The 14,944-nt window shown below is 41.6% G+C and overlaps 1 protein-coding gene across 1 annotated transcript in view; it reads right to left on the bottom strand.

The window, feature by feature from the left end:
• CPS1 (carbamoyl-phosphate synthase 1) overlaps positions 1 to 14,944 on the bottom strand; it is a 96,531-nt gene that overhangs the window by 53,079 nt on the left and 28,508 nt on the right. The window contains exons 12-19 of the mRNA XM_059820495.1: positions 13,888 to 13,986; positions 13,067 to 13,162; positions 8,735 to 8,924; positions 8,012 to 8,169; positions 7,125 to 7,253; positions 3,548 to 3,692; positions 2,942 to 3,152; positions 1,655 to 1,853 (exon numbers count right to left, since the gene is read on the bottom strand). Coding sequence (XP_059676478.1) covers positions 1,655 to 1,853; positions 2,942 to 3,152; positions 3,548 to 3,692; positions 7,125 to 7,253; positions 8,012 to 8,169; positions 8,735 to 8,924; positions 13,067 to 13,162; positions 13,888 to 13,986 — 1,227 coding nt within the window. The remainder of the gene's footprint in view (positions 1 to 1,654; positions 1,854 to 2,941; positions 3,153 to 3,547; positions 3,693 to 7,124; positions 7,254 to 8,011; positions 8,170 to 8,734; positions 8,925 to 13,066; positions 13,163 to 13,887; positions 13,987 to 14,944) is intronic.

Genomic DNA, 14,944 nt, shown 5'->3' with positions numbered 1-14,944 from the left:
TCAATCTTGACATCACATCTAATAAGAAAACAAGCCTTTCTCTGTGGAAATCTGTGAGGTAACAGAGCCATTTCTCAAATTTCTACATTTTTATTTCCCAGTGCAGTGAAACCCTAACAGCATAAAAATCTTCTCAAACACAATGTTGAAAAATGTCAAAGAAAAAAATAACATTGTTTTCTCACAGCTCCAGGCCCACTGCCCAGCACAACAGAGCTCAGGAAAAAACAGGCCAGGCCAGACTGTTCAATTAATAAAAATGCAATAGGTGCTGCAATCTAGCTTCAAGCTCCAGTGTAGGGAGACAACTGTGCCATACTAATAGAGACGCAGCGGCAAGAAGCTCTTTGCTTCAAAGACACCCTCTCCTACTCACAGGTCCTGGAGACTAACCTTTTTCCTGAGTACCTCCACCAGCTGCAAACTCAATCTCTTAAGCTTCTCCATCCCTGTTTCAGTTCTCCCCCCAGCAGTCATACACCTGCACAGTTGGAGCACTAACTCTTCCAGTATCTCCCCGCCCTTTACCCAGCACCCCGCCTTGAGAAGGACAGGGGGTTTATGCAGTTCTGCTTCTGTGATATATGACCACCAGAAAGACTCGATACTTCCTCTTGCAAATTTGCATGGCCAGGAAGTGTTTACAGCTGATGGTGCACAAGGTAACTGTATTTAGGAACCCCAGCTCTACAGAACAATCCAAAAACTCTTAAGCAGAGAGGGTTAATATCAGTAAGCATCAACTCACTAAAAAAAAAAAAACCTACAAAAAAACCACTCATTGCCATTAAAAGCCAAAACTGCCACTGGAAAATCAAGTTCTAATTAATCCTTCCAGTTGTGATGAAGGCTTGTTGTCTGAGCAAGGTAGAATTGATGTTAGGAAGGTCTCACATGTCAAAATAATTTAATGTAATAGCTACTTGAAAAGTATTAAAAAAAAAGCAGCTGAAAAAATACACAATTAATTATTTTGTTTTGGTAGCTGATATGTAATTAACTAATTAAGTGGGTAATTTACGCATTTTGCTTCATTTATCCCCTCTTAAAACATGGTCTGAAAATGCTGTTATTGTCCCAGGCACCTTAAAATCAGGGTTTAACAGTCACACTGTCATGTCCCAGATATAACAGACTTAATCACTGAGAGAAGCCAAAACTTCAGAGCAAGATTACAGAGTGTGTTTGGATTTCAAGAGCAGAAATAGGCTGAGATTTGGCATATGGGTTTAACAGAGAGAACAAACAACTATGGGAACAGCCGAGAGCTGTGGGTCATCGACATCATTGAAAATCTTAACAGACTACAACTCTTGAAGTTATACTCTAATTAACACCACTACAGAACCCCAAACAAAAATTAACTCTGAGACACCTATAGTGAGTGTTAAGAATGAAGTCAACCTCAGGTGATCCAAAGTGGTCTCTTCCTTTAGGAGTCAAACCATTTATTAATCCACACTGTGATATCCAGGATTACACAGTCCTAACTCATTTCAATTAATTATAGTACTGGATAAAACTAATTTGAGCTGAATAAATACCTTCAAAAGCTATTAGGGCCCTGAAGATAGATATTCTGAGGGTTTCCAAGAAAAAGAAATTACTTTCCCAAGTGGTGGAATGGAAGGGAAGGAGAGAGTCTCGCACTCACCTCTCCCACGCTCTTCATGGAGCTTCCAATCCGGTTGGACGTATGCTGAAAACGGTCCAAATCCCACCGGGGTATCTTGGTAACAACGTAATCCAGGCTGGGCTCAAAGCAGGCAGAGGTTTTTCCTGTCACCACGTTCTTGATTTCTGGCAAGGGGATCCCCAAGGCAATTTTGGCAGCAATGAACGCTAATGGATACCTGCCATAGAGGAGAGGTAGAGAATGGTAGAGTGGGAAGTACTTTGATTTTGCAGATCCCAGGAGTGGATCAAATGAAACAGATGTGAGGTGATTTTCCCTCCTCAACACAAAGGAAGGTTACTGTGCTCAAGCACAGCAGGGCCCGTCCAGCTTCCTACCTTAACACGTTGTAGAGCTACCTACCTCGATCTGGGACTTGCTTTATTACCTGCAAAGCCACCATTTTAAGTATCTGTCACACCCACAATGAGACCACATAAACAGACATGTTTTGCTGCAAGTCTGTCATCCAAAAGGAAAACAATTCAAACGCCCACTGTCCAACATCATGGCTTATCTCTAGTCTGCTACGGCACTTCAACAACCACAAGAGTTGTTGAGAACTGCAAATGAGAGATTAATTTGTGCCTCTCAACAGCATCCGCAAAGTGCAATTAAGAAGCCAATTTTTAAACAGCCTGCTCTGACCATCCTTATCTTGATTAGTTTATGATTAGCCAACAAAACAAAGGCAGCTAGCAATACCATTTGCATCAATCTGACAGACAGCTCATTAATAACTGTGTCCTCTGGGTCCCAGAGATGATTTGCAGCCAACATATGGACACAGTGGATATGCTTTGTAAGGACAGCTATTAGGCTCCCACACACACCTCCTGGGAGTTTTTCCATTTGTAATAACAGTATCAGCAGGCTGGAATGGACCTGGAGGGCTCACTAACCCCCTCCTCCACCTCCCAGCAGGACCGACTCTCCAAGGGTCAGTGCTAGCAGATGCTGACAAGAACTGTTCTTAGAAGCTTCCCGGGCAGAAATCTGCACCTTACTGACCTGACCACTCCAGAGTTCTCCCCAACAGCCAGCTTCAGTCTTCCTTGCTGCAAATTAAGCCTGTGCCTCCTTGTCTTAACTGTATGGAGAGCAGAAGCAGGAACTCTTCCTTGCAGCTGTCACTTACCTATTTAAATAATACGTTGATCCAAGTCCCTTATCGTAATTCTCTCTTTCTGTTCTTCTCCCCTCAGCTTTCGTTTATTCATTTGTTTGTTCTGTAGTATTTTGGGGGTTTTTTTTAAATAATCTTACCCTGTTGCCTTGGAGGCCAAAGCTGAACTTCTTGAGAGTCTGGCATTAACTTCAATGATGTAGTACTCCAGGGAAGTCGGATGCAGAGCAAACTGGATATTACACTCTCCCACGATGCCCAAATGTCGGACAACTTTGATGGCACGATCCCTCAGCATCTGAAATTCCTCATTAGTGAGTGTCTGGCTTGGAGCCACTACAACAGAATCCCCTGTTTGTCACAAGGTAGCAGAGAAGGAAAATGAGAAGCAGTTCAGCAGCAGTAAATTCTAGCCCCACAGGTCACTTTCTTTGCTAACCCATTGCTAGTAGTGAAGTTACCACAGACATTCAAACCTGTGGATCCACAGTTGATGAAAAGCACAGAGAGTTAGAAGCCCAGAGTTGGAAAGGCCAGGCAATCTTACGGAAAAAGGGATCATAGGGGTAGGTTTAGCCTAACAATATCTGTTTCACACCCTAACGGGCTGTATCCAAGACCTGAAGAGTATTTCTAGAGCCCACTTTATCAATCACAAAACTATGGCAATAACAGCAGGCAGAAGGGCACTGCATTAAAAAAGTTAACGAGTCATTTCCAGTGAGCCACCCTGTGCCCAAGCCTACCTGTGTGGACTCCCATAGCATCAATGTTTTCCATATTGCAGACAGCAATACAGTTATCAGCAGCATCTCTCACAACTTCATACTCTATCTCCTTCCAGCCAACAACTGACTTTTCCACCAGAATTTGGTTAGTCATTGCAAACGCCTGGGAATATGTTAGGGAAAATGAACAGTAGAAAAGAAAACCTTATTAGAACATGCTCCATATTTAAGACTTCTGTGACTTATCTCCAGACATCCCAGACCAACACGAAAATTGAAAGATGAAGATAAGCGAAGTTCATAGCACAGATGACAAGCACTTCATATTTCTCTTTTTCACAAAAAAAAAAACCCAAACACATTTATATTAGTTTCATTTGAAAGGCACAGAAAATATTTATGTGATCTGATGGGAAAAAAAGGCAGGGCATGTGAGCTTGCAATGGCATATAAATAACAAATAGGAATATAAAAACATCTAAGGCTTCAATCACGCAACAGACACATGCTTTTGTTTATGTATGTGGGCAGCCCCACAGACTTCAATAGGAGAACTCTGCAGAAAGCTAAATGACTAAGTGATGGGGAGCGTGGGTGCCAGCAAACACTATGTAATTAATAGCACTAATAATGCTGCTTATCATTGGCATACTAACCAGAAGCAAGATTTGTGATTTATTCTTAAACTAATCTTGAAAGCACTCCTCAGCACAAGAGACAAAAATGAAAAATATAGTTTGTTGGTAAATGAGCATAATCTAAGTGAATAAATGGCCTTAATATTAGCAGATAGAAAACATTAATCAATTCTCGCTTAAAATCCTGGAGAGCAACAGGCACATTATCAATCCATCCTTTAGCAAAGCTTCTTGTTTTAATGCTGCCCATGAATCAGTCTTCAGTCTGGTCCCCACTGCAGTTAGCTCAAGCTGTTATTCAAATGTTGCCCTTAGCTCCGTTGCCAGACTTGCACACACACACACACACACAAAAAAAAAAAAAGGAAAAACAGTTTGAGGAGTGGCACTTCACACCCGGCCTAAGCAGGCACTGAATTTGCAGTGATGTAGTGGGAACACCTAACCACACTTGTAAAACAACCTACGCTGCTCCTGTGTTACTGCCTTCTCTCACTCAAAATGAGCAGGCTTGGGAGACGTGAACTCAAGGCCGGATTACTTGAACGCGCTGTGCTATGAAACATCCATAGGTGTTCAGTTATCTGAATTCAGAGTCCAGCATCTGAAAATCCAGTTCACAGAATTCCTACAGATCATCTTCATGACTTATAAGAACAGAATTTCTGCTGGGCTGTGGAAATGAGTGTCCAAAGTTGAGCTAATTCAATAAGACCCAAATTGTTTTTCACTGTAAATTTTGATATATTGATACCAAACTGGGAGGTGCTGTTGACGCTCTTGAGGGACAGGAGGCCTTGCAGAGGGATCTAGATTGACTGGAGCATTGGGCTGTGATTAATGGGATGAAAGTTAACACGGCGAAATGCCAGATTCTGCACCTAGGACAGAGTAACACCAGGCACAAGTCTAAACTGGGAGAGGAGTGGCTGGAGAGCAGCCCTGCAGAAAGGGACCTGGGGGTGCTGGTCGACAGCAGGCTCACCAGGAGTCAGCAGTGGGCCCTGGCAGCCAAGAGGGCAAAACACATCCTGGGGTGCAAACACCACAGTATAGCCAGCTGGTCAAGAGGTGATTATCCCCTTGGATTCAGCCTTGGTACAGCCTCATCTTAAGTACTGCGTGCAGTTCTGCGCCCCACAATTTAAAAAGGATGTGAAGGTCCTTGAATGCACCCAGGAGGACAACAAAGCTGGTGAAAGGGCTGGAAAGAATGTCCTATGAGGAGTGGCTGAGGACTTTGGCTTGTCTCGTTTGGAGAAATGGAGGCTGAGGGGCGGCCTCCTTGCTTTCTCCAGCTTCCTGAGGAGGGGAAGTGAAGAGGGACTTCTGATCTCCCTGGTATCCAGTGATACGACACGTGGGAATGGTTCAAAGCTGCACCAGGGGAGGTTTAGACTGGACATTAGGAGTCATTTCTTTATCAAGAGGGTGGTCAAACCCTGGAACAGGCTTCCTAGAGAGGTGGTCGATGCCCCAAGCTGGTCAAGTTTTTAAGAGGCATTTGGACAACACCCTTAATAACATGCCTTAACTTGGTCAGCCCCAAGCTGGTCAGGCAGTTGGGCTAGATGATCATTGTATGTCCCTTTCAACTGAAATAGTCTATTCTATTCTACTCTATTAATTCAAAATGCTGAAGCTCTTTTAGTATATTTTTTGATAAAAATGAAAAAATTTACTTAGAAAGTAAAACAGAATCAGACTTTTGGTAGAAAAAAAGGAAAGTTTCAGAAACTTCAAAAAATTACTAAAAATATGAACTGTCCTACTCCTAAAATTTTACAGACAATAAGATGTTTATAAAGAGCAACTGTTTTATAGATTTCAGGGAAAAAGGGAGATATTCAAACCCACTTTAAAAAAAAAACAAAACACCAAGGAATGCTGATCAAAACCAGGTTTTCCTACTGAAAAATGTTTTGATATAAAACTTTCAGACAGCTGCACTCCCAGGGTTTCTAGGTGAATTTCTGCTTTCTCTAAACACAGACCATGTGTGAGCTTGGGCAAGCAAAGTGTTTCCAACCTCAGCCATCAATCCGTAAATGGGGTTACTGTACCCACTGCCTCCTCCTGCATCTGTCAGTCCTGTCCACTGAGCCTCCCTGTGACAGACACTGCCTGAGCAGATGTTTGTGCAGCACTAAGCGCACTGGACCCAAAGTCTGTTTGCATGACAGCAGTGTGAAAAAATACAAAAAGTGTCATTTTCACATACAGCTCTTACTGGCATCAGCAGTATTTCTTTCTAGAGATACATGAAAGATTAAGAGGTTCAGCAAATCAGGAAAAGACAAAACCAAGAATTTTAGAGACCAATTGGTAGAGATTTATTTCCCAAAATTCTGCATTTTTGCCAAGGAAAAAAAGTTTTTGTCTTGTTTTCCCCAATTATCTGTTTACTTTTCACAGCAAATTTATAAAAAACAATCCCAGATTTCCTACAGAAAAAGAGCTGTTTCTTCATAGCCAGAGACAGCTGGTGGATGTCAAATTATGAAGTGTCATCCCGTTAAATCTCTACATGAGATTTTGACCCAGCAAAAATACCATCTTTAAACAGAAACACAGCAGAGGCCCAAGCCTCCCAGCTCTTCTGTCCCTGATACTACATTATCACTCAGCATTTTGAATGTTTCAACTTCCTTGACATTTTTCATGTGCCATTTACTCCTGAAAGTAGGTGAATATAGACTACTATGGTTTTTTTCAGACCAAAATTGCTGAAACACTTGCTCAAATTATTACTTGTTTCTTATTAATTTAACAAATCTGTCATTTAACCATTTTCATTACCCAAGTCAGCAGGAATTATGAAAAGAAGGCATTAGAAGGAATCAGGATAAGATGAAAGGTAGGATATGTACAATTCCAGTGTCTGTGACTATTAGAAGAGTATCTAAGAAAATCAGATGTCCAAACTCTATTCCCAGAGCTTGCAATTGCAGACGTACCTTTGTACCAAGGTCCAGCAAACTTTCCTTATCAGGACATATGCCTGACCCCAGACCACCAAGGGCATAAGCAGAACGTATCATGACTGGGTAGCTAATCTTTTCAGCTGCCTTCAGAGCATCTTCAATCTTAAAGGAGAGGGGAACATATTTCAGAGATATGATAACAATTAAGATGAATAAAATCTTCAACTCTGGTTACACAGTTAACTGGAAATCCCATCAGTAAGACACTAAGCTGTCTGAAGATAAAATTAAAAGAATAGAAGTTGGCTTTGTAACATTGCTTTGTTCTGCCAAACAGCAGAAAACAGGAACATGGACTCAAGGAGGTGCCTTCTGTCCTTAGTTATGTGTGGACTTCCTTGCTGACTTTCCATGGACAATGTCCTTACCTGGTCTGTCTTCACAGACAGACATCCTGGTTTAAGACCTGTTTGGTTTCCTCCAAACTCAAACTGGCCTTCCCACTGAACCGATTTTTTGTTTTCATACTCCCGTCCTCAAGAAGGATTTCAGTACTGCTAATTTTGAGGACCTGACAACCTAAGTCTAAATGGCTTGTGTAAGATTTTAAAAAAAAAAAAAAAAGTAGCCACTGAAATGCTAGATATTTTTGTGCTGCAGCACAGAAGTCACCCCAATGTAATTTACTTTTCTTGTCCATGGGTAAATTAGCTTAGGCTTTCCAAGTGCTTAATTGCATTTTCACTCATTTTAAATGATGGTGAACCAGCATCAACCACTGTGGAGTCCTGATGAAAGCATACAAGCTACAGAAACCACAGTTGTATTCAGCTTTCACTCAACAAAACTAGAAATTTTTTTTTAATAACTCAAATGGGCAACAGTAAAAGTAATTGCATCTTCAAAATTGTCTGATTTACCGATTCCACTGCAAAGCTAGGAGCAATCTTTTCATTTAGCTCAGTCAGTTTATCGGAAAAAAGCTTTCTATCCTCTGTAGCCATGATGGATTCAACTGATGTACCTAGGACCTTCACACCATACTCCTGCAGGACTCCTCGCTTGAAGAGTTCCACTCCTGCAGAGCAAACAAAGCCACAGTTTTGAGGACTGATGGTAGATGAAGAAGAAACTATTCAGAAGATATATGACTAGCTGACAACTTGTCTGGTCTCACCAACAGCTAATTTTATTATTCTTTATCAGTATTAGAACTCAGAACCATAACATGAAAGTTTCTGTCCTAAAAATCTATGAAACCTGGGACTATTAGTAAAGTTACTGCTTGGCCATCATCCGCAACATGATTGGATACGGTTGCAAGAAGCTAAATGAAGCTAAGTTTTGCTTTCGATCTCTGCCTCAAGGTGGTCTGAATATCCTCAATTCAACTATGGTAACTAAGACTTAAGCTGCAAAGCAGGATATACAAATTACTTTTAAGCATCAAACCCAGCAATTAGATGTTATGTTCACAGCTTAGCAATTACTCACTCCCCCATGATCAGTATCTCTGCCTGTATCACTTAGTAACCTGGGCAATGTATGAGGCACATGGGTCTTGCATTGTCTGCACAAATAGTCTGCTGAACACATGGTGAAAGCCATGAGTTTGCCTGGCAAGGCCCCTGTATCGTACTCACCACAGTTGAGGGCAGTCTGGCCACCCATGCCCAGAATTAATCCATCGGGGCGCTCCGCCTTGATGACCTCTGTGACAAAGTGTGGAGTGATGGGGAGGAAGTAGACAGCATCAGCCTGCTTTAAGCCAGTCTCATTGGTCTGCACTGAAGCAATATTGGGATTCATGAGGACGATTTTCACATTTTCTTCCTGAAAAATTAAAATCTGCATTAAAATGAGGCATGTTTGGAAAAAGAGCTAACAGCAGCAGCAGCAAGGAGAGATGGGGTTCAACAAGCGATTCACCAACGGCAGAATTTAGAAAGCCTGGTTCCTTACGTACTCTCCCAGAAGGGATTTCTGGTATCTTGTACCAGGCTGAGCTAACACCAGTTCTTTACTGCTGTGCCCCTGCCTGTCTGTGAGACTTGAGGGAACGGAGATTGCCACCTGATTCAGAAATCTGGTTGCAATTGTTTAACACATTTAGGAGTAACATAGGGGAGACAGCAACAAACTCCAGCATAATCATGTCTGTCTTCTGTCAGACTAAAAGTGACCAAGCAAAAAAAATTTAATCAAAAAACAATCTTTTCTTGTCAAGCAGTAGATCTTTGATCATGGGTATCCAAGCAGTTCTTAGATTTTTGTACTGACTTGTAACAGTACAAGCATACATTTTTTGCTTTGACTTTCCATAAAAATACTTTAATTTTCCTGGTGTTATCACTTTAAAAATCTTGTCTCATAACCTTTTTATATGATATTGCACATACTAAAAGACAAACTCTGCCTCTAGATGCAAGACAAAGGTTAGCCAAAATGTCACACTGTTTTTTCTGTCACAGATCAGAAGTTAAGACAGAGTGATAATAACGTTTATCTGTTTCCTGCTATACCAATGAGAGTTTTGCCACTCTTTTGGCTACAGACAGAAATTCACTACAGTTTGTTCCATAAAAAAAAGTCTGAGTCAGAGCTGGGCAGATCAACTCTCCTCACACTTGAAATATTAGTGTGTAATGAGGAAGCCAAGCAAGTTTTGCTAATAATGATGAGACCAGAATGGGGCCAACCCGTCAACCACATGTGGAGAAAGAACAATGTATTACTGCTTTGTTGAAAAGGTGGACTGAGAAGTGCAAAGGCTGTAGCCTCATTGTTACAGGAACTCACACTAATCTCCGTCAACTTCTTGTAAGGCAATAAACTTCTACAAACAAGCAAACCATTTGCAAACAGTGCTAATTATAGATGCAAAATACATTTTAAGAGAAAGATTTGCTATACAGAAGTTGCGGAGGTTAAGAAACAACAATGAAGGCTCTCATTAAAAACAGGAACTGTGATCAGAGATTAAAAAAAAAAGAGTTAAAAGAAACAGAAAGAAAGTTGACAGACTAAGGCAGCCATTCCTCGAGCAAATGCTACGGAAGTGTTGCTGGGACCAGTATAGAAATTGCTGGTTTTCCCCAATTCACAATAAGCATGAAAATGCCATAGGGTTTTTCTCTTTTTGCTTAAAATTTGCGATTGCTTGACCCATTGGTTTGGGGGGACAAATATATAGCTCACCCGCAGCAGTGGGATTCTCACTCAAAGCTCTGACTGCTCAGTTCAGGTATTGGATAATATTTCTTCTTTGTCCTTTGATAACTTAAAATACTGCCTTAAAGACTGGCTGTAAAGCTGACCTTTTTTCCCCATGAAAAGTTGGATTTTTTTCACTGAAGCACACTTTCCTTGGAAATGTATGGAACAGGGAAGGGAAAGAAGAGACAAAATACTTATGGAAAATATTTTGGATTTAGACAAATGACCCCAAACTGGGTAGTTTTCATGGCAGTGCTGAGGAAAAAGGGTAGATCTATAACCAAAACATTCTTCTCTAATAAATGTATTCAGAAATTCATAGCTATAATTCTGTTGTAATGAATGGGGGGGGAGAGGTATATCACTTTCCAACAAGCTGGCGTATCTGTACATCTCAGCCCTTTCTTTCTTACCTATCTGTGGCAAGATGTCTTAAGGACCAGCTAGCAGCGATGAGGAAGATAATTGAGAGAATTAATGCTCACTGTGCTAAGAGAGACACATTGTACTGATATCACATCCTCTGGCCCAGCTGTTTGGGATGTTGGATTTTAATCCACTTGCTGTTTGCCCTTGCAACCCTTTCCTTCAACTTCTGCCTTTTTAATTTTTTATGAGCACACAGCACTCTGCACAATGGCCACCCATCCTAACTGGAGATCTTTGTTACAATTTAATTAGAAGAGTGAATTAATAATACTCCAGGAGGGCTCCATGCCTCTTTTTGTGTAATATCGACCTGCGTTCAGACCAGTTGGGAAAATCCCCACAGCAAGTACTCCAGAAGGTTTTTGAGATGACCACAAGCCACTCTGTTGTTCACAGATGCTTCCAGGTCTTGCTCTTCAGAGGACATTCCTGCCTTTGATGAACGTTCTTGCAAATACAAATTCACTGACTGGGGAAGCCTCAACTACACAGGGTTTTACTCTTTAAAAGAAGCACCCATTTAACCATATAGGACTAAATATTAACAACAGCATCTTCTTAAAATGAAACGGCATCCAACAGACTAGGAAGAACAGCAGTACATAGCAGAATGCCTCAGAACATCCAGCAGTGAGAATCCATACTGATTATTTATTGAAAAAAAAAAATTTAAAAATGGAGAAGTCTAAGGGGAAAGAAATCTCTCGTCTCCTGTTATTTGTCCCTGCTCTCTTCCACCCATGCTCTGCAGCTTTCCCCTGGCAGCCACTGACCAACTGCCTTCTCTCCCGCATGCAACTGTAAATCACTCTGCCAGAGGCAAGGTCAGGAAGCGCAAGCACTGTCGCTGGAATGGCTGATTAGCCAGCCGATCAGAGCAGCTGGCTGGTGGCCACGGGAAGGGAAAGGTCACTCTGGAAGGTCAAGCCAGGGAGATTTATCATTAAAAAAACCCCCCATTTTCTTCTACAAACCAGAGCTGAGTTTGAAGAATGAAAGAGGGGAAAAAAAAAAAAGGGAGAGAGATGCCTCCTTTCCAACTCAAGTCATTATTTGCACTCACCAACTCTGAGATCCTCCACACCTAAATTGTTCTTTTTTTCTCGATGACGTGGCCACTTCAAACTAGTAGCCAGCAATAGCAATACAGGACACAAACAAAGCAGATACAAGATGCGTGGTAACACTGGGACCAACCCAGAGTGACCCCAGATTATATTTAAGATTACTGTAATTGGATTTTTCTTTCCCTGACTCCAGGGTCAGCACAGGAATAGAACGGCCCTGATGTCAGAACAGCCTCAGAGCCGCTCACAATCATCACCTCATCCAAAGTCACCTGCTACATCTGCTCTGAATCTGTCAGGCAGACCTCTACAAGCTCTCCTCCTTCTTCACATGAGGTTAGACATGAACTAAGGGGCCCAGGTAACTTACATTACCAGTAATAACGCCATCACAGGAATACTGCTATGCTTCTACACCTTCTCCTAGCATGAGCTTTTCCCCTAACACCCTTTCTAGCTGCTTTGCACTTACGCAGTGTGAAACGGCCAGAGCAAATTAGACCCCAAACCCCACCATGTGAGCACCCTACACAGGATGCTTCAGCACAAGCACCATTTTAAATGCATGCATTTCTCAGGCACCTACAGAAGTACACGTGCATTTTTGTTTGCTTCAGAATAATACAGCTCTCCAAGCTTCAGAAAGGGAACATCAGAAAACAGGTAGTAAGTTTACTGAACAAAATTCATCCAAAGGAATGACATTTCATTCATTCCTTTCAAGATTATGAATCTATTCTGGAAACAAAACTTGGTATATAGGAACTTTTAAAAGTTCATCCCATTTAAAATAAATACCATTCAGAAAAACAGCCTTGATAAGGGGTTCAAAATCTTTTCCATAACAGTCTTGACAGCAGCCAACTGTTCAGCTGTTGTTATTATTTGTCTACCTTCCAGTGTGTTGGCATATCACAAAAGTTTCAGTAATTTCAGCTCAGGTGTAGCTGACCATATTCCTCCTCTTAATTTCCATTCAATATGACAAGCCTGGAGTGACCAGTCACACATCACAAAAATACAAACTGCTTGAAGACTGCAATGGAAACCTCGAAAGTATCTCTCTTTGGGACGTAATTCTGAGTAGTTAATTCACATCACTCAACCAACAAATTCACAAACAAAAAATGTCTAAATTTACCTACAGTCATTTATTCTCAGCAGCTTCCCTGCCCCAGTGATACTACAGTTGGATGATCATAGTTAGCTGTGAGAAGTGAAAGTAAATTACATGAGGTTAGTTTTTTTAGAGTATCCTCTCACCTTCATGGCTTTCACAGCCTGGGATCCAGAGTAATCAAATTCTCCTGCTTGACCAATCGACAGACCCCCGGATCCTAGAATGAGAACTTTGGAGACCTAGAAGTGTCAAACAGCATGAAAAAAAAAAAAAAAATCAGTCCCATGGGAGTGGATGTTGAAATGAACAGAGATTGTGCGGCACTGAACAGCCTCAAATTACAAAACATAAGTTCTAAAAAGAGAAGAAAATTCACCTCCAAAGCCGCTGCAGTTTTACTTCAAAGAATATTTCTACTGGACTTCTCCCATATCTCTCTGGTTAGAGAAACACATGATTTATGCATAGGACATACAATAAACATGTTAATTGTACATGTTAATTGTATCATGTGCTTCTAGACAACCATGCCTCACTTTGGCTGCCCACAAAGTCCAGCTGCCTTCTCAGATAGCACAACTGTACGAAATTCAGCTCAGGCTAGGAATTTCAGACTTATTTGCTAAGCAACAGAGCATCAACATTATGCTGCTGGCACAAAATCTCATGGCCAGATTAACCCAGGGGACCTCATACACAGCTATGACAGTACCTTTCTTGGGAGAACTACAAAAAAAACCAAACATGAAACATCAAATCCTAAAACTTTCTCAAAGAAAAGGGAGTTAATACCACAAGAGATGCCTGATGACTGTAAGACAAGCAGCTGATAGGCCTTTTGTAAGGGAAGCCTCCTTTGACTTCCATGGTCAGCTTTTTGTGCCATTTTGTAATGGGTTCAGTAGGAATTAACTGTCTCCTAGCCTCACTGACAGGCATGAATAATGAGTATCTGTACACTGACCTCCACTCTGGAAGCTGTTGCTCCAGCCTTGGGCAGGACCGAGGAAATGGTAGTGCCTTTCCCTCTTTTAACCAGTGAAATAAATGAATCAAACAGGAACTAGGAAAAAAAAGCACATGGATTTAATCACCAAAGTGGAACTAAATAAATACCAAGCAAAGAAGGAAAATTTGTGAGGCCATTTGTGAGCTCAAGCTATCAGCTCTGCTCTGCTGCCTTCAGAAGGCAGATTTACACTATCAGAGAAGAGAGAATCATTATTTGAAATTTATTTAACAACTTTGACGTATCTGACAAAGCTGCATTTGAGAAAGTGAGGTCATATCAGGAAGAAAACACATATCAATCACGCCCGTATACTCTGCTTGTATATGGCTGGCAGTGTAATGAATGAGCATGCATTAAGAGCTAAAATACAGAAGACCATACACTTAACTAGCTCAAGGGAACCATCTGGAATGAAGCCTGCTACAAAGCTGGGATCTGAACAGATACAGTTAAACATCAGTTGTGCTAAATCAGTATTGTCCTTCCAGAGGACATCCCAGAGCAGCTGTGAGAAGTGTTCTCCAGCCAGGCCAGGCAGGGGAGGCAGAATGACCACCGCCGGCATGCAGGCAGCTGCATACAGTGGGATGGGCTCCCCACCTGACCCCACGCTTGCAGAGCTTCTGTCCACACATCCCCTGAAGCTGGCTGCTGGGAATCACCTATGGAAGGAGTATGGATGGGTTCTGCAAGCCTAGCAGGATAGGCATTATGTTATCAAACCCATCCCAGCAGTGGGAGTGCACAGACTTGGAAAAAACACAGCTGAGTGTTGTTTTCAGTTCTCCGAGATTCACTCGTCAATCAGATCGCTAGGAAACTTCTTGATATGGAGAGATTTACTTGCAGGTTTAATCAACATCATCAAACTAAGATTAAAATAAGCACTTCTATGTATTCTTCCATCTTCCTCTCTCAAGAAATGCTAAATAGTTTATTTATGTTCAGACATGCCTCCTCTGCCTTCCACATCCCCTGTCGCTGCTTAGTCATACTCTGTGACTACGCA

This window comes from Gavia stellata, chromosome 8 (assembly GCF_030936135.1).
Source record: "Gavia stellata isolate bGavSte3 chromosome 8, bGavSte3.hap2, whole genome shotgun sequence".
In the NCBI taxonomy this organism is placed as follows: Eukaryota; Metazoa; Chordata; class Aves; order Gaviiformes; family Gaviidae; genus Gavia; species Gavia stellata.
Note: the sequence above shows the minus strand (reverse complement) of the source record. Positions and strands in the feature narration are given on the sequence as shown.